Source organism: Monodon monoceros, unplaced genomic scaffold, assembly GCF_005190385.1.
Source record: "Monodon monoceros isolate NGI ecotype Baffin Bay Population unplaced genomic scaffold, NGI_Narwhal_1 Super_Scaffold_8, whole genome shotgun sequence".
Taxonomy (NCBI): Eukaryota; Metazoa; Chordata; class Mammalia; order Artiodactyla; family Monodontidae; genus Monodon; species Monodon monoceros.
This window is the reverse complement of record NW_021703785.1, coordinates 10,395,673-10,421,017: the sequence shown is the minus strand read 5'-3', so window position 1 is coordinate 10,421,017 and position 25,345 is coordinate 10,395,673. Positions and strand designations below refer to the sequence as shown.

General features: G+C 36.8%; 1 protein-coding gene across 6 annotated transcripts in view; it reads left to right on the top strand.

Annotated features, from left to right (window-relative positions):
- Window positions 1-25,345, top strand: part of PCCA (propionyl-CoA carboxylase subunit alpha) — a 353,831-nt gene that overhangs the window by 183,903 nt on the left and 144,583 nt on the right. For all 6 annotated transcript variants that reach the window (XR_003791702.1, XR_003791703.1, XR_003791701.1 and 3 more), the window contains 2 exons: window positions 10,119-10,229; window positions 16,329-16,437. Coding sequence is in view for 3 of the 6 variants with exons in the window: in XM_029210010.1 (XP_029065843.1) it covers window positions 10,119-10,229; window positions 16,329-16,437 (220 nt within the window). In the remaining 3 variants the exon portion in view is untranslated. The remainder of the gene's footprint in view (window positions 1-10,118; window positions 10,230-16,328; window positions 16,438-25,345) is intronic.

The following is a 25,345-nucleotide window of genomic DNA, read 5'->3' as shown; positions in this document are numbered from 1 at the left end:
TTTCCTGACCAGAGAAAATAAACCTCAAGGAAACAGAAGTTTTTCCAAGGATTAGAAGAGGTAATGTTTTGTAAGTGGCAGTGAGGGTTGCTGGAGAAGTGAGGTCCTTGAGGACGTTGAGTATTTCAGTTGAGGGAAGGAGGTGAGTGGAATGTCCCATGAAGATGCTGGCTCTGTGGTAGACCCAACTGATCATGGAGCGCGCTCTCAGAAGGTATTGTGGAAAGGCCTGGAAAAGAGGGAGCAGGTGTTTGGGGAGGGAGGAGGTAGTTGAGTTATCTGAGGTTCCCAGGATGGGCAGGGAAGCTTGTACTTCCTGTAATGGATGCAGAGTCCCTGAAGTAATGGCAGTGAGCACTTGGGCTCAGAAAAGTGGTCTCAAAGGCATTCTGAGGGGGCTGGGTCTGTACACTTCATCTAGTTAACTTTTGAGTCTGTTTATTTTCCTCTGGCCCTGTAGTCCCAAGCCAACACTATCTATATCATGGATGAGTGCAGTAGCTTCCTGATTGGGTTCTCTACAAGTACTCTTTACCGCATCAATCCATTCTTCAGGATGCACAGAATAATCTTTCTAAAGTACAAAGCCAGTGATCACTTCCCTGCTTTAGTGTCCTCCCATTGCCTCTGCATGGACTCTGCAGTCTGATTTATAGCACTTTCTCTCAGGCCCCCTTTTTTCCTGCTTGATTGTTGTCTTCATTTACTGGTATGCACTATCTTCTTTCCACCTGAAGACATTTCATAGTTAAGCTAGTCTAAGCAGTTGTGACGGTGAGAATCAAAAATACAGTGACCTAAGAAAGACACAGTTTAATTTCTCTTCGATGTAACAGTTGAGAAAGGGGTTGTCAACGGCCAGTAGGGTGACTCACACATTCACAGCAGATGGTTTTCATTTTGGGGCCCAAAGTGGCTGCTTTCATGCCCATCATCCAGCCTCAGCAGGAAGAGAGCAGGGACAGGGGAGTTCACGCTCACTGTTTTTCAGGGCATAACCTAGAAAGCACCCTTTATTTCTGCTCTTGTCCTATTGGTGGTTAGTCTAGGTGGTCATACCTAGATGCTCGGAAAATGGGAGATGTAGTTGATACAAGGTGGCCATATCCTCAGGTAGAGTGTAGCATTTCTCTTATTAAAGGAAGGAAAGGAAAATAGATATTGGCAGACAACTAGGAGAAATGAGAATATATACATGTATCTGCTCATTTTTGGAAGCACACACATGTACACAAGACCAGAACTAATAAGATGACATACCTGTAGGAGGTGGAGGGACGATCTGGTGGAAGTGATTGGGGGATGGGAAGCAGTACATGGGCTGAAAGGGAAAGACTTCTTTGATTATACATTTTTGTATATTTCTGACTTTTAGATCCATTTTAATATTTTAAAATAAATAAATAAAATCATTAATGTTCTGGTGGAAAAAACTCAAAATGGAATACAAACGGATGGGACTGTATGAATAATACAATCATGCTGAAGGAGGGGGACAAAAAAAGCTAATCTAAATAACTTTTAATAGTATTTTTACTGGATACCCTCAAGGCAGAGATAAAATATGTATAAACAAATATTAAACTCTACTTAGTAGGTTTGTTTTTCCTAGTTCATCAGTTAGCAGTTCTGAAACCAGTTTATGTATATTCTGGGACTGAGGAAATAAACACATGTATGGTGGATAAGAAGAGCCAAGTTTCTCACTGTCAGAGAAAGGAGTTACAGGTATGGGAATGGAAAAGTGTGGAATGAACCCCATGGTGTTGAATTGGAAGTTCAGTGTGAATTCATACTTCTTAACCTAGATTGAAAGATAAATATATAACTATATGTTACCGCATTTGTAATTGTGTGTGTGTACATACATACACATGCCCTCTAGCTGAGGATTTCTCAGCTGCAGCACCACTGACGTCTGGGGTAGACACACCTTTGCTGCGGGGAGTGCTGTCCTGTCCTGTACATTGTAGGGTGTTTAGCAATACCCTTGGCCTCTACCCAGTAAATGACAGCAGCATCGCCTCAGTTGTGACAACCACATACTTCCAGACATTGCCGTATGTCCCCTGAGGGGACAGTCATGCCAAATGATTGAGAACTGCTGTCCTGCTGAGAGGTCATAGCAGCACTGACACCCAGAGCAAGGAGCACACCAAGCACCCAGGTCTTGTTTTCTGAATACCATCCCCCCATAAATGGAACCTGCACTCCTTGACAAAATGGCTCCTTTCAGGAAGAGTATAAGATGAGCCTGAAAGATATTATATAAGAATGTGATCAAGTGTTCAAAAAATGGTGATGTGTCAAAAAGACACAGGAACCAGCTTTCAGGGGCTTCCGCTGGCCAATCTGGGAAAGACCTCAGCAACAAAATGAATAATGCTAGCAGTAGATTAAAACCCATGAAATAAAATATAAGTCCATGAGTTTATACTGATACAGATAGGTAAGAAAGATAGATGAGGGTGGAGCTCACAGCTCTTCCTTACAGTAGATTTTAAACTAACAAGTGTAGAAAAATCAGTACTTGGCAAACACCAAATTGTTTGGGTAAGAATCATCAATGATTGATGCTAAAATTAGTGGATGAAAGTATGATGAGAGACAGGTATTTGCTTAGTTTCATAATATCACCTCAGGTGATAACTAATTAATTACAATGGGACAAATAGTACCTTTAAAATGGAGAAACCTAGCAACCTACCCAAATGATTAAAATTAATGTCACTGGTAATGGGACAAATCAATATCATGCACCTCTTGATATGATGCACTGAAAAGTACACATTCTTTCTGTGATATTCTTGCCAAAAAATATGTAACATGAATATAATCACGAGGAAACAGACAAACCAAACTGAAAAAAAGTGTACCATATAAATGGGTTGTACTCTTGAAAAGGTCAAAAAACAAAAAAAAGGATCAATTTATCTACATCAAAGGAAACTAAGGACACATGACAACTAAATGCAACGTGTGATCCTGGATTAGTTCCTGGACCAGAAAAAAAGTTTTCCTTTTGTAGTAAAGGTCATAAATAGGACAACTGGTGAAATTTGAATAAGGTCTGTAGACTAGATAATGATACTACTATCAGTGTTAATTTTTTGATCTGGTCATTGTACTGCGATTACAGAAGAGACTCTACTTGGTTTTAGGAAATGTACACTGAAGTATTTAGAGGTAAAGTACATCTTATCTGCAACTTACCTTCAAATGTTTAAGAAAAAAATTGTGTGTGTGTATACATAAAAAGAGAGAGAAAGAGACAATGAATGACAAAGCAAGTAAATGTGGTCAGATAATAACATTTGGAGAATCTGGGTAAAGGACATACAGTAACTCTTTGTACTATTTTTGTGAATTTTCTATAATTTTGAGAATACTCCAAAATGAAAAGTTTTAAAAAAATAAGTGAAGAGGAGCACGTGCTCCCCTCCTCCCAAAGCTAACATTCAAGGAATAAAAACAGAAGCATTTGTGATTTGTAGTTAAATATCATTCATCTGACTAATTCTAAAGGATAGAGGGGTTAAAAAATTGTTTTATGAAGAACAGAAAGTGGACAGTTTACTGTTTAGTTTGATAACTGTTTAGTTGTTCAAATGATTTTTTCTTTTTTCCCGAGCTGATTGTGAGCTTTTGTTAAGATAAAGATTCTTTAGAGGAAAAATGTAATTTGGTTAAAGTTAATTTCTGAGTCCCCATGAAATACGCAGTGGCTTTTGGCCTCTGTTTGATCCTGGCAGTGTGTGCAGCTAATGTCTGGCCAGTGTTTTGGAACCAGCAGGCAGTCAGGAGAAAGCTGCTCCTAGGGGTCCTCTCTTCTGTGGCTTGGTCGTGATTTCCCATACAGATGGGACCTCATGAACTTTGGCAGAGGTCATCCTCAATTCCCAGTCCAAGTCTCAGAGTCATAATTTTTGTGAGTATGTGATTAATAATATCGTAAAAGTTATAAACTAAGCCTGAGAGTACCTCTACTATCTGCTTATTGTTTGAACAAGATCAGTTTATATAATAGCATTGTCTTAACTGAAACATGGAAAGTAAACTAAATACAAAATGGTAACTTTCAGATATGTAGGATATCTTAGTTCAATGCTTTTTATCATTTATCTGATCTTTTGAGCTTTTAGATATAAAATAATTTTTGATTATTCCCTTATTTGACTTTAGAATTAATTAATATTCAGTAGTTTTTGGAGCAGTCAGTTGAGGGATCTAGATTTTGGTTGTCTGCCATTAGCTATTGTTTTACCTTACAATCCTTAGGAAAAAATAATAGATAATAACTAGTAATATATAATATTGCATAGTAATATGTAATATTTTACTCAGAGAACGTTAAAGGGAAAATACTCTTGTGTATTAATTTTATTCCTGAAACACTATTTAGCAAGGTAAAAGCCTATATTTTCATGCTGTATTTACTATTCAAGTAGAAAGATTTTTAAAAGTCCATGCTTCGTTTGTGTGCTTGAGCAGCTCTGTTCTTTGATGTCCAAAATGTAAATTAATATTTGCTTATGATTCTTTTGAGTTACATTTTCTAAAATCACCTCTTTTTCAACTTTGAATATGGAATTAAAGTAGAACATCATTTATCCTGTAAAACTGCATGCATTAAAATTTTTTGGATGTCATGGTCATGAATTGATCACTGGCATCAGAAAATAATCTTATTTTTGTTCAAGTTATCATTAACTATTTCTGAAAGTTATGTTGTATTTTACTGAAGACAGAGTCTGATGCCAACTATTCTGGCATTGGCCACACAGAGAGCAAGGCAATTTATACCAGCATTAGGCTGTAACAGGAAAGCCAGTAGAGTTTAAATACAGAATATGGTGCATGTAAAGAGAACAGTATTATTTTTATTTAACTGGAGGAAGAAAGGACAGAAATCCTGAGGGTTAGAGTGCCTTTCTAAGTTATTTACTGTTTATGCAAAAAAGCTTATAAATTGAAACACTCTGAATCGTTAATTTGTACATAAGAACATTGTATTTTGGAAATAAAATTGTAGCCACACCTTGATCTTCTAACATTCATCCTGTCCAGTCTCTCCTTTAGGATCTTATTTTTTTCCAAAACTTCAGTTATTATATACAGATAATTCACACATTGCTGGATTTGTCTTGCATTTCTGTGTTTCACATTCTGTTCTGGATTTCTTCATGTGAATGTCCACCTCCATGACCCCTATATTCTGATGTATACACATTCTAATCTGCATGCTAGTCTGAACTCTAATCATTTAGACATTATCAGTCTCATCTCACAGGCATCTCTAATTTAACTTGCTAAAGATGCATCAGGTTTTTATCCTTTCAGCCTTTTCCTTTTCTGTAAATACTATTTCCAGTGTTGTTGCAGAGCCAGAAGTTCGGGTGTTGACACTTGACTCACCTCCCCCATCCTTATGTCCACTGAATCACCAAGCCCTGTTTGCCTCCCAAATATCTTTCAACTCTGGCTGCTTTTCTCCTTCTGTATTGTCCACTCCCTAGCTGTGGTCTGAGGCCTGACCATTTTCAGCTTGTCTCCTGCAGTTGTCAGCTTGCTTCTTCCCATCTTCGGTCTTGACTCTTCCCAATCCCTTTTGCAGTAGCAGCCAGAGATTCCTGGAATGCACAAATCTAGTCATGTCTACCCGGTTTCAACCACTCTGGGTGCTCTCAAGGTAAAGTGAAATATTTGCATGGCTGTCAGACCCTGAATGCCCCTGTTTGACTTTTCCGGTGCACCGTTCTCTTTGCTCATACACTTTGGCCATGGTGTCCTTCTTTCAATCCTCTTCATAGAAATACCTGGTGGTATCCACTTACTTTTTACCACAATGAAAGGTCTTAGATACTTTAAGTTCCTCCCTAATATTACCCATCTTTGTGTCCTTCTGCATCTTTCTCTATTTTCTTTCCCAGCCAGGAAAGTTTGTGTAAGTCACAAATACTTTCCTCTTCCTGGAACAACACATCTGTCATTTACTATGCATATAAATCTCTCTGGCGAGTTATAACTCTTTTCTTCTTCTAAAGTGGTTTAGTTTTGTCTGTTTGTAAAACATATGACAGAGGGATTCATTTCCCTTTTATAGCCTGAACTCTTTTCAAGGAATATTCTATTTAAATTCTTGCCTACCTGGTTTGTCTTTCTAAGCATCCTAACACTTTGCTTTTAATTAATTGCTCTTCATTTTTGTCTATCAAAATATCACCTATAATATAGGCAAATGTCAAATTTTTGCAATGATTTGTTAGATATATTGATGCAGTCAGAAGTTTTTATACCTTTCAGTAATTCCTCTTAGAAATATACATAATTACAAAAGTCCTTCAAGATGTTAGTCATTGAATATGGGCCAAGTCATTATCCACAAAGCAAGGTTGGGATAACTGTGCATTTCTCCTGGGCATGTGCTGTGAAAGATATTAGATCATTGTCTAGGGATAACTTCTCCCATGGAATATTTGTGTAGCTAAAGGAATAGCATTAAAATTTGAATTTTGGAACTTTCTCTAAATGTTTTGAAGTAGTTTGAATAGATTGAAAATTGGCTTTTATAAAATTTTAGACATGTAATATCTTCTGAGTCAGGAAGAGAGTTGCTCAGAATTTTTCATATGGTTGCTAGTATGGTCTAGTACAAAGGGATGCATAGAAAAATACCTGGAAGGCTGTATTAACTTGTTAACATTTGTTGGCTCAGAGATAGGAAGTCATATCAAAAAGTATGACCTTCTCCCCCATATGTACACATTAGGGTACAGGGTAACTGCTGTAACAAAGATTCTTAAATCCAGTGGTATAAATGCGATAGAAATTTATTCACTTCTCCCTTAATGGTCTGGCTGGTCCGTGCTGATGGGGTGAGTTAGTTTCCTGTGCTCATTTCAGGAGATACACACACATCTGTCTCTTCCCCCTCTGCTCATCCCCACACTTACCCTGTTGCTCCTCTTCATCTGCATTGCCAAAGCTGAGTTCCTGCTGTATCAGGAAGCCCTTAGGAAAAGGGAAGGAAAAGAAGTTCTGGCAGCTCTTTTTTTCATGTAAATGGGGCTGGAGTCGGATACAACACTTTAACTGTAGTCTCTTGTCTAGAAATTGGTTTGTCATGTCTAGCTATAAGATAGATGGGGAAATGGAGTCTGTGTCTGGATGGTCTTTTGTTCAGCTAAAATTCTATTGTGGAAAAAATAAAAAGCAAATTTTAGAGGAAACCTGCAGCCTGTCACAATATACTTCTGTATTAAAAATTTTTTTTTACCTATATTACTGTTGTAACTTATATTGTACTAAACATCAGATGAATGATTCAGTCTCTTTGGATCACAATTTTCTTATTTTTGTCTCCTTTTGCCTTGTAATATTCTTATTCTATAACTGGTTACTGAAAGTTCCCCCAAAGCATGTATACCATACTGTTTGCTTTCGTGTTCCTTCCTGTGATATCTAACTCCTGCATGAGTAGTAGGTGTGGAGAAAATGTTGACAGAGAGAGAGAGAGAGATTAATCTGCTCAGAACATCAGCATTGTTAAAACTTCGCAGCAGATGTGGCAGACTTTTGGTAAAGGGCCAGAGAATAAATATCTTAGACTTTGTGGGTCACATGGTCTCTGTTGCAACTACTGGGCTCTACTGTTTAGCATGAAGACAACCGTATATAAACACTGCTGGGTTTCAATAAAACCTTATTTACGATTTGACCTGCAAGCCATAGTTCGCTGATCCTTCCTTGCCTTATAGGATGGATACACCCTCCAGATGGAAATAGTGGTAAGCTTAAATTTGTGGAGCTGCATTCTTACAGAGTGTTAACTAGAAGGTAGGTAGGTAGGTCAGTGCTGAGGCTTAGGATGCTGTACAGCTTCTGTCTGATGTTTGTTTATTACATGTTGTCTTCTGTTCTATATTTACTCTCATATAAAAGGATAATAATGAGCACAATAATAATTTACCTTTTTGAGTGCCTGGCATTGTGTTAAACATTATTTCATTTGTACCTCATGACAAATTATACTAACTAGACTGGTGATAATAAATCACCATTTCACAAATGAGGAAACTAAAACTTCGAGAGTTTAAATAGCTTACTCAAGGTGAGAGGTAGATCAGGTACTTGAACCTGAGTGATTCTTTGCTTACTTTGTAATTATTCTTGTATAAGTGAGGATTCTATAAGACTTGAATCAGATCAAGAACAAGCAAGAACAGAATCAGGCTTTCTAGGTTTGTTACGAAGTATAGTGGTACAAATTAGAACTATGCAAGAGTGGGTTAAAGAATTGGAAGGAATTAGCCAACCTCTCTGTTTACTTCAGCTTCAGCTCTCTTATGCTCCAGTCACCCTTCTAGTGGACACCTACTCTAATTCCTGCTTTCCCTGGTTTTGAGATGCCTCTTTGCTTTACCTTTTACTCCTATTTAATATCTTTGTAATCTACTCCCTTCATAAAGTCTTTCTATATCACAGAATCCTCCTCATACCATTCATATCCCTCTTGTGGTAGTTACCTATTTAAACTTTACTTTGGAATAGTCATTGTGTACTAGGCTCAGTTTTTCCTACTTGATCACAGGCTTTTTTCTTCTTCTCGTCCTCTTTGTCCTCTCCCTTTCCCTCCTCCCCTCCTGTCCCACCGCCCCTGCCCCCCGCCCCCTGCCCCAGCCCCCCTTCTCCTTTTCTACTTATTTTGAAGTACACTTGACATATAATAAACTCATATTTAAAGTATTCAATTTGATGAGCTTTGACATATGCATGTATACACCTGTGAAACCATCACCACAATCAAAATACTGAACATTTTTGTCATCTCCCAAAGTTTCCTCATGGCCTTTGCCTGTCCACCCTCTCTCCGACCCTGTCCTAATGCAGCCACATGATCCACTTTCTGTAGGTTGCATTCAGTATGCATTGTTTTTGGTCTTGCTTCTTTAATTCAGTATAATATTTTGAGATTCATCCTTGTTATGTGTATTGGGGGACTCACTTCCTTTTATTGCTGAGTAGATTTCCATTATATGGACAAACCACATTTTGTTAATCCATTCACTGTTGATGGACATTTAGATTGTTTCCAGTTTTTGACTTTGCAAATAAAGCTGCTAACCTCTGTGTGTGTTTGTATAGGCATGTGCTTTTATTTTAACATGGGTAAATACTTAGGAGTGAATTGTCTGAATCGTATGGTGAGTGTATGTTTAACTTTTAAAGAAACTGCCAGACAGTCCAAAGAGGAAGTAAACTGTAAAATCTACCAATTTATTCCCTGTCACCCACACAGGTGGTGACAGTTCCACTTGTTCCACATTCTCGCCGACACTTAGTATTATCTGTCTTTTAACCTTTAACCACTTAAGTTGGTGTTTGGGTATATCCCATTGTATCTCTTTGACGGTGATGTTGAATGTCTTTTCCTGTGCTTACTGGCCATTTGTATATATTTTGTGAAATGTCTCCTTAGATCTTTTGCCTATCTTTTCTCACCTGGTTTGCTTGTCATCTTATTTTTATATTGTTAGCATTCTTTATATATACCAGATACAAGTTCTTTATTTGAGATATGTGTTGTGAATATTTTCTCTGTGGCTTGCCATTTCATTTTCTTAATTACATCCTTTGAAGAGCAGACTTTTAAATTTTGATGGAGTATAATTTGTTGATATTCTTTTTATGGTTCATGGGTTTTGTGTACTATCTAAGAATCTGTTCCCTACCTCAGGGTAACAGATTTTTCTCCTGATTTCCTTCTATAAGTCTTATAGTTTTAGTTTTGTGACCCAATTTGAGTCAATTTTTATGTATGCTGTGAATTAGGGTTGAGGTTCACTTTCTGTTTTTCCCAAATGTGTATCTAGTAGTTCTAACATTTATTGAAAATACATTGATTTTCCCACTGAATTTCTTAAATTTGCATTCAGAGTTTTATTGCTGCCTCAAGTTCAGACATTTTTTGTTGTCAGTTGAAATCAAGGAGGTGAGTAATCTTGCATGGTTTTTTGCTAGGCCATAGGACACTGATGATAAATTTCTCCAGATAATAGGAATTAGATTTTTAACAGACTCATTGTTTTTAATTCAGCCTGTTATCATTTTATTTTTAGGTGTTACACATAATATTGCATTACTTCGAGAGGTGATAATCAACTCACGCTTTGTAAAAGGAGACATCAACACTAAATTTCTTTCTGATGTGTATCCTGATGGCTTTAAAGGTTTGTATATATTGAAGTATTTTAGTGTATTAAAGTTATTTTTTATAGTTTATTGCAGTGTATACTTTATTCTGAAATTAGGGCCTTGGGCCTATATTGTACTTGATTTATTGATATACTTAGAGTATCCTAGACTATAGACATTCATGATTTTGAGTATTCATGAGTGACTCATGAATGTATAATAATCTGTAATTTTGTTGAGTGAGAAATTCAACTAGTATGTGGCATGTTGTGTTTCTGAAAGTCAATACATGTTTGTATTCCTTGCTTATAGGAGTGTATACAGGAACTCTTTAATATTAAAAGTGTATCTTTATGAAAATTAGCATGGAAAATTTCAGACTACTAGGTGCTATTCCTATTAATGAAAATGGAGATGTCTAAGAAGATGATGGCTTTATTCTGAAAAATGAGTTTTGAATAAAGTAATGAGTGGACTGTGAAACTTAGCACTGCAAAGTTATCAGTGAGTGTTTCCAGGTAGTAGAAAAATTGCTCATTAAGTGAGAGACAGAGAAAACCCTTGAGTGCACATTGAAAATGTGGTTAACATGGTGTTAAGACACTGACAGGACCTAACGTGAGACTTACCAGAAATGTTACGCGCAGGCTCAGCGGCCATGGCTCACGGGCCCAGCTGCTCCGCGGCATGCGGGATCTTCCCGGACCAGGACACGAACCTGTGTCCCCTGCATCGTCAGGCAGACTCTCAACCACTGCACCACCAGGGAAGCCCTCTACATATAGTTCTAATGAGCTTGGGGACATATGAAGATTAGGTCTCCTCTCACAAATTTTAAGTGTTCTTTATATCCATTTAAAGTGTTTTAGTACATAAAATGACTCCTTCATTTTAGGAGCTGTATATAGATTCAGGTCAGCTTCACTGAATACATTTACAAAGCAACTTATTACATCAGAATTTATAATACAGAGTTTTCATAAGAATAACGAGATTACTGATTTGATTGTTCTTTCACAACTTTAGTGTTACAGGGCTTTATCATTAGTACCAAGAAAAATAAAGAATGTGTTTTATTTCGGAACTTAAAACAGAGACTAATGAATCATCAGGTTCTTTTTCCTGAATTTTTGAATTTTTTAAAATATAAATGACAACCTTAACATGATTGCACTTTTGTTCTTGTGTGATTATTTCATTAATATCTGTTGGTTGCATGAAGCCAGGAACCACTTAATGTTATTGCTTTTTATTGTTTCACTAGCAACTAAAACACATTAAATAAATATTTGTTGAATTAAGGAAAAGAATCTTTTTTATTTTTTTTGATTTAGATGATTCTTTTTATTTTTATCATGGCTTTACTGAGATATGATTCACATACCATACATTTAAAAGTGTACAATTCAATGGTTTTCAGTAAGGGAAAAGAACCTTGTTCATAGTATGGGTGAGAAGGTATTACCTTGACTATTTTTACTTAACTGTACACGTGTCCAGATTACAAATTGGTTTTATTTTGATCCTAACATTTTGGCTTCTTGTCCTTTCCAAAGTTTTAATTAAAAGTTATTGTCGGTTGTGAAATGGACTCAGATTTCCATGTGCTTTTGTGTTTGCCTGGCTTACGTGAAACAGTAGGCAGAAGGAGAGAACAGGTCAAAACTTAAGGGAGGGCTTCCCTGGTGGCGCAGTGGTTGAGAGTCCGCCTGCCGATGCAGGGGACACGGGTTTGTGCCCCGGTCTGGGAAGATTCCACATGCCGCGGAGCGGCTGGGCCCGTGAGCCATGGCCGCTGAGCCTGCGCGTCCGGAGCCTTGCTCTGCAACGGGAGAGGCCACAACAGTGAGAGGCCCGCGTACCGCAAAACAAAACAAAAAACTTAAGGGAACCTTTAGAACACACATATTGTATGTGTGCATGGGTATTTATATATACATACACACATTTATACATGTGTTTATGCATATTTGGTATTATATCCCATTACCATGGAAAAGAAAATGGAGCATTTAAAATTTCTAATTGGAGTTGGGTAGTATGTGCTATACATTTAGCAGCAATTGAAAATGTTCCAAATTCTGAAGAGAACTCAGAAATTTTCTTAAAACTGAATATTGCAGTTTGCTGTAATAAACTTAAATATTACATTTCTTTTTTTGGCAGGCAGTTACCAGCACAGACACCATAATTCTGTTTCTTATGCATAACAATTTTTTAATTGTTATAAGTTGTTAGAAGGCCTTTAGCAATTTTTAGTCTCACCCTTCATTTTACATGTGAGGAAACCAAAGCCCAGAAAGACTGATAAGGCTAAGTGACCAGTAATATAATAAAGCCAGAAATTAAACTTAGTGTTTAACTTAGTGGTTTCAACTTCTGTTTCAGTACTCATTCAGTTGTGCTAGGATTCAAATTCATAAACCACAGAAGTTTTCAGAGTATGCTGTATGTGTCATATTGTCTGTACAATATGTACGATATGACAATTTAAAAGTACACACCTATATTTGCCATTCTTAATGTCTACTGCTTATTTTATTCCTTCATATTATTTTCATGTCAGTTCTTTCTTCTCTGAATGGCTACTACCTCTTGTTCTTCTTCTTCAGATTACTGTATTTCTCCTTCCCGATTTTTCCCCAGAGCATGTCTTAGATATATTAAACTGTATCATCTTTGATTGTTTGATATATGTGCCTGAAAGAGACAGCAGGAAGTGGCAACTGAAGTTAATCCAGGATCTTATCCATATGTTTGAGGCTGAGTCATTTTGCCCCTTTGGGATTACCCATCTGCTTCCCATCTGTCCAGCTATCCTAGACACTATTCATAGGCAAGTGCCTGTTTTTATGACTGCATTAAATTTTTTTATTATATATGTATATTATCCCAAGTTTATTTGTAGACTAGGGCAGTGTTACTAAAGTCTCTTAGACTGAACCTTGAAATGATTGTGTCTAAACTTTAAAAATAGAATACACAAGAATTTGTTCTTCGCGTCAACTTATTAGATGCTGATGTTGAAAAGGTATTTTCCTTTGATTCTGAAAAATAAATGGAAAATGGAGAAGTAGATATTTTGATTTTGAAATAAAGGGAAAATTGAAGAAGAAGATATTTTAAGAAGTATAATTTCAGATAGCCTAGAATGGACATTTTGGACTTATTTCTTTGCTGCCTTGCTACACTTGAACCACCAGCCCCATCAAAAGAAATCATTAGAATTATCTTTCTCTTCGTTGTGGAATGTTTAGACAACTTTGATTTAGCACAAGAAGTCTACTATTAATTACACTTCTCTTTATTTTTTCCCTTTGAATTTAGTCAAGTATTTCTGTACCTTTAAAAGTGGTAAATATGTGACTGAAGTGTTGGCTTTAAAAATTCAGTCTTTAAAATCATTCAACAAATAATTGGTGTAGACTCTAGAAGAAAATCAAAGAGAAATAATATATTTTCCCTGTCCTTAAAGTGGTTTTATCATTAGGGAAATAAACAGGTAAAGAACTAACTACACTACAGGACAGAATAAAAGAAGTGCTAAAGTGAAAATACAAGCAAAGTGTCTTGAAGCGGAGAAAAAAGAAACTAGTTGCAATTTGGGGAATCAAGGATGGCTTCAAGGACGAGGTGGTGTAGACTATTGAAACACCTCTCCAAGGACTCTCTTCCGTAGGTGCAGGGGCTGTCATACTGCCTCAGGAGAGCCACTGTGTGTATCTCTTCCTAATCCATTTTTGATGTGACGTTGGTGGTTTGAAATCAGCCTTGGAGAAAGTACTTACAGTAAGGAAATTGGCAAATGCTGCACACTACCGCACTTCTTCCTTCACATCCCAGTTGGTTATTAAACATTTACCAGCAAACCCCCGCCTATACTTTGACCTGACTATTGGGAGCAAGCAGAGTCATTTGCATACAAAGGAAGAAGATTACCTATCTAGGGAGGGAGACCTAGAAGAATCCCTGAAGACAGCAAGTATTCAGTTTTAGACCTGCAGGTATGGGAGGGAGATGACTGTGCTGACTGAAGAATTGTGAGAACACTTAAAGGTATTACAGGAGTACAAAAAACTGTGAGTTTTAGAAATGAAACATTTCAGCAAAGTGAAAGGACTGCTAAGAACAAAATTACAGTGACCCAAAAAAATACATGGAAGAAGTATCTCAAAATATGTAGCAGAAAGGTAGAGAGAATGAAATGTGCGAAATGATGAGAGATGTAGAGAGAAGTGCCAAGAGATTGTACGTGTAAATAGTAAGGGTTTCATGAAATAAAATCGACAAGGAAAGGTTAATTTTAAAAGAAATAATAAGGGAGATTTTTTTTTTCACTGTTCTTAAGAAAGACTTGAGATGTTGTTGGAAAGACTCACTGAGTTTCAGACAGGATTAATGAAAAAGAGTAACTATTCTAGGCTTATCAAGAACAAAAAACTTCTTACAGCTTCTAGAAAGAAAAAAGTTATATGCAAAGAATGTAGAATGAAATCATCTTCAGACTCTATAAACTGGAGATTAGAAAACCTTAAACTGAGTATCTGTTCCATAGGAAAGAACTTGTTCCAAGAGTACTATACCCAACTAAGATATCCCTCATGTGTCAATGTGAAAAGAGATTTCCTCGAAAAGGGAAATTACTGAAGAAAATACTTTTTGAGGAAATTACTGAAGAATTATATAATTCCAGTTAGGTTCACAAGGGGCTCTTGGGGACTCCCAGTAATCCCCAGGCCATACTTTGAGAACAGCTCTTGTGTAGATGGTATGTTTTTGAGAAGACCGAGACCAAATTTCTGTAATCCTCATGTAGGATAGTTTATTATGGAAGCATATGGAATGTTTCCATCACTGCTTCAGTGTTGGGGATGATTAGGAACTTTTCAAAGCCTGTGGGAATGTGGTTTATTAGGCCACTGAGGGTTCTGTTACTGAATTCCCAGACCAACGAGACGTCCCACATTGGTGTTATATTTTATGGTGCTCCTAGGTTTGTCTCGAAGAATGGGTCACTGGGGCTTTCCTAACCCTGGGTCATTGGGGCTTTCCTAATCCTTTAGTGTCATGAAACACTGCACCTTTCATTTTCATGGAACACCTCTCCGTAGAAAAATGTGCTGCCGATCTGGAAAGTCTTTATATTCTAGTTGTGAATATTTTTAGTCTTATTTCTGTTTTGAATAATTTTTTAAGACATAGTGTTGAAATTACTTCATTTCTTTCCGATAAACTTAAATAACTACCTGATAGTTTTTTCTTTTTTGAATTGTACAAGTAACATCTTAGTGCTGATGATCCAGCACTCAAATTGCCTATACTGTACCATCTAATAAACTCTATTATCTGTATATAGCATGGTAGTAAATAAATAGTGTTAGAAGTTGTGGTGAGATTACAGAGCACTCAAGGGGATGTGTTAGCTGGCACACCCTGGAGTATCCAGTTCTGCCTTGATTCACACACTTCTTGAGGAATTATTATGCACATAGAGCAGATTTCCCCGCTGCACCACACTCAGCCAGACCAGGGAGTCTTCCCTGGGTTTGTCAGGCTAGACCACTGCCCCCAGGTCCAGCTGTATTATGGTAAGAAGAGTGAATTAAAGAGGGAGAGAGAAATCGATTGGTTGTTTGGTTGATTGACTGGGATTCAAACCCTGACTGTAAGTATAGAGGCAAGAGGATCATGTATTTATTATTTTCTTTTAGTCCTTCACATTAGAAAACATGGCCCAACCACTGTCCTTGACCGGCAACACTCCTTTTCCTCATTTTATCCTCTCTCTCCTTAGAAGTAAAATTTGGGGTGGGGAGTGATAAGGAGAAGCAGATATGAGGAGCCCTAAGTTTTTCCCAGAGATCTCTGGGAGTAGTTTTCTTATTTGCAATTGTTTTGTTCTGTGCATCTGTTTAATATCTTCTTTCCCAAATTGGACTATAAACTTCCAGTGAGCAGGGGTATTTGAACCATCTTGCTCCCTCCTTTCCCTCTGGCACAGCCCAGTGTCTGGTACAACACTAGCTCCATAAGAGATGCTTGATAAAATACTTGTTTGAATGACTAATAACTCTGTAATATAGATGTTAGCATTATGTGTGTGATTGATTGACTGATTGATTGATTTCCCTCAGGACACCAGTTAACAGAGAATGAGAGAAACCAGTTATTGGCAATAGCTTCATCCTTGTTTGTGGCATCCCAATTAAGAGCACATCATTTTCAAGAAGATGAAAATTCAAGGTATGTGAGATCATTTAAAACAGAATAAATGAGCAGAAAAATTTGGACATTATTGGAGAAAGTACTCTGAAACCTTATAGGAAATCTGTTCAAGTAATTTGTATTTATTACTTTTGTTTTCTTACTGGAAAAATGTTTCGAGAAGTGTTATAGTACTAAACTTTAGGAAATAACCTGAACAGTTAAAAATATGTATATAAGAAACTTGTTTATAAGCTATAAGAAAGAATTAACAACAGATTGAGTTAGCTATGTGTGAGCCCTAAGTGTACCTTTTAGCTTCCTAATAACCTAAGCAAAAGGGAAAACATGCTTTATACCCAGGCAAGTAAGAAAAATCATTGTGACATTCATGCTTCTGAGTGACAGAATTATTTATTATGAATGTCTGTGCACTTGCTAGAGTAATCCTACTTAGCAAGTATAGTCCATTACTTGCTAGAGAGGCAGTTGATAAAATTGTGTTACGTCAAGTCCTTTTCCTTTCTTTTTACTTTTCCTCAAGAGGAAGAATAAAGATTAGAAAAAAGATGGCAGGTGACTGAGCAGCTCTGAAGAGCACAGATCAGAAACTCAGGTTACTCCCGAAGAATTAGGTAGAAGGAAAACTAAATTGGTCTCAGGCTATATATTCGTGGCTAATGTAGTTTTACTCAGAAAATCTGAGTAACCGGAACTTCTCTTTTTAAAAATTTTTATTGGAGTACAGTTGATGTACAATGTTGTGATAATTTCTGCGGTACCGCAAAGTGATTTAGTTATACATATATATACATTCTTTTTTTAAATGTTCTTCTCCATCATAGGATATTGAATACAGTTCCCTGTGTTATAGAGTAGGACCTTGTTGTTTATCCATCCTGTATATTAAAACTTACGCCTGCTCACCCCAACCTTCCACTCCATCCCTCTCCAGCCCCCTCCCCCTTGGCAACCAGGTCTGTTCTTTATGTTTATGAGTCTGCTTCTGTTTCATAAGTAGGTTCATTTGTGTCATATTTTAAATTCCACATATAAGTGATATCATATGGTATTTTTCTTTTTCTGATTTACTTCACTTAGTATGATAATCTCTAGTTGCATCCAAGTTGCTGCAAATCTGCATCTATCCATTCATCTGTCAATGGACATTTAGCTTGTTTCCATGTCTCGGCTATTGTGAATAGTGCTGCTATGAATATAGGGGAGGGAGCATATATCTTTTTGAATAAGAGTTTTGTCTGGATATATGCCCAGGAGTGAGATTGCTGGATCATATGGTAATTCTGTTGTTAGTTTTCTGTGGAACCTTCATACTGTTTTCCATAACCGCTGCACCAACTTACATTCCCACCAACAGTGTAGGAGGGTTCCCTTTTCTCCACACCCTCTCCATTATTTGTTATTTGTAGACTTTTTAATGATGGCCATTCTGACTGGTGTGAGGTGGTACCTCATTGTAGTTTTGATTTGCATTTCTCTAATAATTAGTGACATTGAACATCTTTTTCTGTGCTTATTGGCCGTCTGTGTTTCTTCTTTGGAGAAATGTCTATTTAGGTCTTCTGCTCATTTTTTGATTGGACTGTCTTTGTTGTTGTTGTTGAGCTGTATGAGCTGTTTGTATATTTTGGAAATTAAGCCCTTGTCGGTCGCATAGTTTGCAAACATCTCCCATTCTGTAGGTTGTCTTTTCGTTTTGTTTATGGTTTCCCTTGCTGTGCAAAAGCTTGTAAGTTTGATTAGGTCCCATTTTTTATTTCTATTGCCTTAGGAGACTGACCTAAGGAAACATTGCTATGATTTATGTCAGAGAATGTTTGGCCTGTGATCTCTTCTAGGAGTTTTGTGGTGTCATGTCTTATGTTTAAGTCCTTAAGCCATTTTGAGTTTATTTTTGTGTATGGTGTGAGGGTGTGTTCTAACTTCATTGATTGACATCAGGCTGTCCAACTTTCCCGACACCACTGGCTGAAGGATCTTCTTTTTTCCATTGTATATTCTTGCCTTCTTTGTCAAAGATTAATTGGCTGTAGGTGTGTGGGTTTATTTCTGGGCTCTCTATTCTGTTCTATTGATCCATGTGTCTGTTTTTGTGCCAGTACCACACCATTTTGATTACTGTAGCTTTTGTTGTGGTGTCTGAAGTCTGGGAGGGTTATGCCTCCTGCTTTGTTCTTTTTCTTCAGGATTGCTTTGGCAATTCTCTGGGTCTTTTATGGTTCCATATAAATTTTAGGATTATTTGTTCTAGTTCTGTGAAAAATATCATGAGTAATTTGATAGGGATCCCATTAAATCTGTAGATTGCTTTGGGTAGTATGGCCATTTTAACGATATTCTTCCAATTCAGGGTCCTGGGATATCTTTCCATTTCTTTGATTCATCTTCAGTTTACTTTATTATTGTTCTATAGTTCTCAATGTATAAGTCTTTCACCTCTTGGTCAGGTTTATTCCTAAGCATTTTATTTTGGGGAGTGTGATTTTTAAAAGATACTGTTGTTTTTACATTCCCTTTCTGATATTTCACTGTTAGTGTAAAGAAATGCAACCAATTTCTGTATGTTAATCTTGTATCCTGCTTCCTTGCTGGATTCGTTTATCAGTTCTAGTAGTTTTTGTGTGGCGTCTTTAGGGTTTTCTATATATATAATAGTATCATGTCATCTGCATATAATGACAGTTTTACCTCTTTCCTTCCAATTTGGATACGTTCTATTTCTTTTTCTTGTCTGATTGCTGTGGCTAGGACTTCAGATTCTATGTTGAATAGAAGAGGCGAGAGTGGGCATCCTTGTCTTATTCCAGATTTTAGTGGGAAGGCCGTAAGCTTTTCACCATTGAGTAGTATATTGGCTGTGGGTTTGTCATAAATAGCTTTTATTATGTTGAGATATGTTCCATCTATACCCATTTTGGTAAGTTTTTATCATGAATGGATGTTGAATTTTGTCCAATGCTTTTTCTGTATCTATTGAGATGATTACGTGTTTTTTGTCTTTATTTTATGTGGTGTATCACATTGATTGATTTGCATATGTTGAACCATTCTTGTGAACTTGGGACGAATCCCAAGTAACCAGTACTTTTCATTTGTTCTTATCCTCAAGGGAAAGTACAAAAAGCTTAATGTATGATCTTTTTTTGAAGTTAATTTGGTGACTGTCTAGGGAGAGATGAGAGGATATTGAATTTCTGTAAATTACTGAATGAATGGAAGGAGGAGGAAAATGGTCAGTAGAGCCAGGAATCTGGTTGGTTTGTTTGTTTTCCCCCTAAAGTCGTGCTCCCCAGTGTGGAAGCCACTAGCCATGTGTGCCTATTTGAATTAAAATTAAATTAAAAACTCAGTTTCTCAGTCACATTTCAATGTCAGTGTCAGTATAGTCACTACCCACACTTGGCGTGGTCCACAGCCACTACTGTACCATGGTCAGTGGCTACTGTATCAGGTAACAGAAAGAACCTTTCCATCATTGCTGTAGTATTTCTGTCAAGCTTTGTTGGACTGTGCTGTTTTGGAGTGATGTGTGTGTAGGAGAGATCTAAGCTTTTGCTTTAAAGCCAGAATCATACCTTGTATGAATAATATTTTTATTATTTTTTTGGTAAATACAATATTCATATCTTTATTCCTTTACCTTCAGGTGTTACTTGGATCTTGACTATTTCAGAAGTCCTGAGTATAGCTAATGATGAACTGGTTTGATCTTTAAGCAGTGTATTCTAGTTATTTTCAGAGAGTGCTGACTTAACATTGGTAAGAATTTGAAGAAGTTTTAAAAAATAAAAGAAGAAAAAATAAATAAAAGAATAAAAATTTCCTGTAATCCCACAATAACCACTTTTAATATTTTAATATATTCCATTCCAAGTGTATATGTGTGTATGTTTATACATATCCATACTTGTAGTATATACCCTACATAATTAGAGTCATACTGGAAATGTCGTTTGAATTTTACTTTTTAAAATTTCATATTATGTTGTGACTATTTCTTCTCTTTATTCACTACTCTTTGAAAACACATTTAAAATTTCTATTATAGTGAATTTAAAATATATGCAAAATAACTGCTCTTAAAAACACCATCAAGAATATTATAAAACAGTATAACAAATGGCAGAACGTATTCAGAGATACATGTCCAATAAAGGACTTGAATCTATAATGTATAAATAATTCTTAGAATTAAAAAATGAGCCAAACAACCGAATTAAAAAAAAATAGAAGATTTGGCGTAGACTCTTTTACAAAGAAGTTATATGAATGGCAAATAAGTCCATGAAAAGATGTTTAACATCATTAATCATTAGAAAAATACAAACTAAAATCACAGTGGTACACCACCACACACCTGGGAGAATAATGTACATCAAATGGTGAGTAGAAAAATAAATGTGGTATATCCATACAACGGAATACTGTTTAGCAATAAAAAGAAATGCAGTACTGATACGTGCATCTACATGCATAAACCTAAAAAGAAAATCATGCTAAGAGGAAGAAACCAGTTAGAGAAAACTATATAATGTAGTTTTATTTATTTGTAATTTCTAGGAAGGATGGAAGTATAAAAGACAGAAAAAAGATCAGCGATTGCCTGGGTGCAGGTGTTGACATTACAGAATTACACCTTTATACAGTCTATGTCCAAAACTATAAACCAATAATTATTTTAAATGCATTAGTCTCTTAAATTATGTAGAAAACAAAACAAAGTTAAGATGACACTAGCTTTCACTTTAATAATTTTGAAAACGCATTAGACCCTTAAATCATATAGAGAACAAAAAGTGGAGTTACAAGCTATTGTTACAATAATACTAGCTTTTATGATTGTCCATGTATTTGTCTTTACTGAGATACTTATTTCTTCATGTGGTTTCTTAGTACTGTCTAGTGTCCTTTCGTTCCACCCTGCTGGACTTCCTTTAGCAGTTTTTGTAGGGCAGGTCTAGTTGTCACAGACTCCTTCAGCTTTTGTTTATCTGGGAAGGTGTTAACTTCTGCCTCACTTTTGAAGGACGTTTTTGCTGGATTTAGGATTCTTGGTTGATGGGTTTTTTTCTTTTAGCACTTTGAATATATCAGCCCACTGCCTCTGGCCTGCAGAGTTTCTGATGAGAAATCTGCTGATAATCTTATTTGTACTTGAAAATTCGTTCCTCTCTTTCAAGATTCTGTCTTCAGCTTTTGAAGGTTTGACTATGTGTCTTGGTGTGGGTCTTTGAGTTCACCTTATCTGGAGTTTGTTGAGCTTTTTGAATGTTTATGTTCATGTCTATCATCAAATTTGGGAAGTTTTTGGTTGTTATTTCTTCAGATATCCTCTTTGCCTCTTTCTCTTTCTCCTTCTGGGACTTTCACGATGTATACGTTGGTCTACTTGATGGTATCCCCACAGGACCCTTAGGCTCTGTTCACTTTACTTTGATCTTTTTTCTTTCTGTTCTTCAGACTTGATAATTCTGTTGTCCTGTCTTCATGTTGACTGATTTTTTCCTTCTGTCTGGTCAGATCTGCCTTTGAATTACTCTAGTGAGTTTTTCATTTCAATTATTGTGCTTTTCAGCTCCAGAATTTCATTTCTTTTTAGGTTTTCTGTCTTTTTATTGATATTTTTATTTTGTTTACACATTTTTTTCTTGACTTTCTCCACATCTTCCTTTAGTTCTTTTAGCATCTTTAAGGTAGTTGTTTTAAAGTCTTTGTCTGATATATCTGCCATTAGGTCTTTTTCAGGGATATGTTCTGTTGATTTTTTTTTTTTTTTCCTTTGAGTAGGCCATACTTTCTTGTTTATTTGTATGATTTCCGATTTTTTGGTTGAACACTGGACATTTCAATCCAATGATGTGGTAACTTTGGAAATCAGATTCTCCTCCTTCCTCAGGGTTTAGTGGTTTATGTTATTGTCTTTGTTTATCATTTTTGTTTTTCTGATTATCGTAGGCTGCCTCTGTGCCAATGATCAGCCTGAGGTGTAAACTTAAGGTGTTCTCTGGTCTTTTCCTAGACTTTCCCTGGGCATGTGCAGTCACTTTCCAATTTTCCTTGTATATGCAGTTATTTTTGGATGTCTTAGCCTTTAAGGCCTAGCTCCTGAAAGGGGGCGGGGGAAATGAAGGTGGGGGGCGTGGTTAGGGAAGCACTAGACCCTTAAATCTCCTGGAAATCACTCCAGTCAGAGGGGGAGGTGCTTGCGACAATGAGGGAGGTGCAGTAGCTGGCTGCCGGCCTTTCTGTCTGCATCTCTGTGATCAAAAGCAGCAGTTAGCAGTCGGAGCACAGATCCTTAGTATTTGGAGGACAGGGTTCTGTTCTGCCCACCCTGGCTTCCACAAGCTGTGTGCAGGCTGCTCCAGTGAACACACCCACAGTTGCACCCAGGAGGCTGGGAGTGGGGGATGGGGAGCTGCTGCTATGCTAAAGCTGAAGTTGACCACAAGTTAACACAGTTACCCCCAAGCCTTCTTCTGAAGGTTCCACAAGAGTTATATCAGACAGATTCTGCCAGTGTGACTGTTGTCTAGGTGGGGAGAGAGATTCTTGGTGCTTCCTATTCTGTCATCTTCCTAGAATCCTCCTCCTCTTATATTACTGTTGAATTCATTACCCTTTAGAACTTGGAAAGAAGTTAGATTCATAAAATATGTGGGCGAAAAGTTCAGTTATGTAGTTAATTGTGCACGTATTACCTATATAACAAACAATTATTTTATTTTTGGTACATTTATTTTCTATTGAAGTTATCGTTTATCTGGTAGGCCAGTTTACCGTAAAGTTGCTACCACCAGAGACCTATAACGTTTAACAAAATATACTGGTCTTTTTGGACAAAGTGTAATCTTGTTTAGGCAAAAGTGAACCGAAGCTATTTCTGCTTATTTGCTGAAGAGGTCCCGGACACCAGAGCTGGTGTAAAGTGGTTGGCTCTTCACATTTTGGCTTCACAGTCGTGTTTTCACTGTTGCCTGGGAAATGGAGTCCAAAGTCGGCCTCCGGGTGTGGCTGTATGTTGCTGTGTCATGGGTGTGCTCACGTACTCTTCTGCCTCCAAACCCAGGAGCCGGCAGCACTTCCTTTGTGCTGCTTGCTTTGGCTGCTGGTCTTATTTTCCCAATTTCTCCATGGGTTTTATGCTTTCATCATTTATGACTTGGAAAAAACTTTAATAATATGTACCCATAGTATTTGGATAGTAAAAAGATAGTGTATTTTAGAAAAAGAGAACAGTTAATGTCAGAAACAATAACAATTTTTCTTTGACTGTAAATGAAGTGAATTAAGTTTTTACATAAATACATACTGTCTTAGCACGGAGTTATTTTCCTTTGTAATCATTCTTTTCCTAAACACTTTTATTGACAGAAATGAATCATTAAAAGTTGTGTTAAACAATTGCTTCATGTTATTTGAAGCTAAAATTATTTTGTTGGCATTGTGGTTTGGTATAATAAATTGTTTCACTAACTGCTAATGATTGGAGGAAAATCTAGTAAAGAAAAAAATTTAGTTTCTTTCAGTAATCTTTCATTTAGTTTTGGTCAAAATGCCTGTTTTCCTTAGATCCAAATGTTGTTCACTGGTCAGGATTCACCTTTCTGATCTTTGACCCTCCTCTTACTTTACTCTGGTTCAGGTCCACCTCTACCATTGTGATAACTTTTTACTTGATTTCAAAAAGGGCAATCATAAAACCTCCTCAGTCACTTGGGATGCTTTTGGGTACAAGTAACAGAAACCCTTATTCAAACTGACACATCTTTGTTGAACAGGAGGCTCAGAGAACGGAAAGGACAAGGCTCAGGAAGTGCCTCTAATGTCGCTTCTCTGTAGTTCCTTAGCCTTGCTTTCTTCTGTGCTTTGTCAGAAGGCTGTGATAGCAGGATAGCTGTAGACGTTTTAGGAGTCAAATCCATATTGTGTCTGTCCCTAAGAAGTGAGGAAATATCTCCCAAGTGTTACCCAACCAGCTACTTCTCAGTTCTCATTGACCAGAAAGAACTCATCCCATTCCTAAACCAGTCACTGCAAAGGGAATTGGATTGTCGTGTTTGTCTCGGACTAATTTTCTGGTGTGAAATACATGTTGAGGAATCAACTAAAGTGACCACTACATTTTCTAATAATAACTCCCTGCCTTCCTTTGTATGGGATGTAATATTGGGTTGGCGAAAAAGTTTGTTCGGGTTTTTCCATAAGAGCTTATGGAAAAACCTGAGCGAACTTTTTGGTCAGCCCAGTATTTATTTTTCTTGTTGTGTTCTACTGGCTAGAACTACCAGTATAGTTTCATGTTTAAGGGCACAGGCTTTTGTTCCAGAGACTTGGATTTCTCCCTGGTTTTGCTGATCCCTAGCTACTATTTTAGGATAAATTATTTTGCCTCTCTTGGACTTAGTTTCCTCACCTGTAATGTGGAGATAATAGCAGTTCTTAAAGAAAGAGTGTTTGTCAGTGTCAAATGAGATATTAAATACTTAGCATGATGCTCATTAACTTTTAGTTGTCCCTCCCTAATTATCTTTTTCTAAAATCTCTGATGACAAAGATTCTATTTTGAAGGTAGTGGCAATGATGTATACTCGTTTTATTCCTGAGTAACTCGAATGCCTTGAGTGTTTCAACATCAACGGGTACATTAGCTATTGGTTTGAAATCTTTCTTCTTACATTAAAGATGTAGCCTTCCATTCCTTACTGAATAAGGAAGTCAGATACAGATATTAAATGTAATCACGTCTTTTAAAATTACCTATTGATCATTATAAGAATTGAGTTAGAAAATTTAGAGAATTAAGCAGGGAACAAAATGATTAAAAAAAAATCCTGCCCCCATAGAGCTTACATTTAAGTAGAAGGTAGACAGACAAAACAGATGTAGCAATACATCAAATGATGATAAATACTTTGGTGAAAAA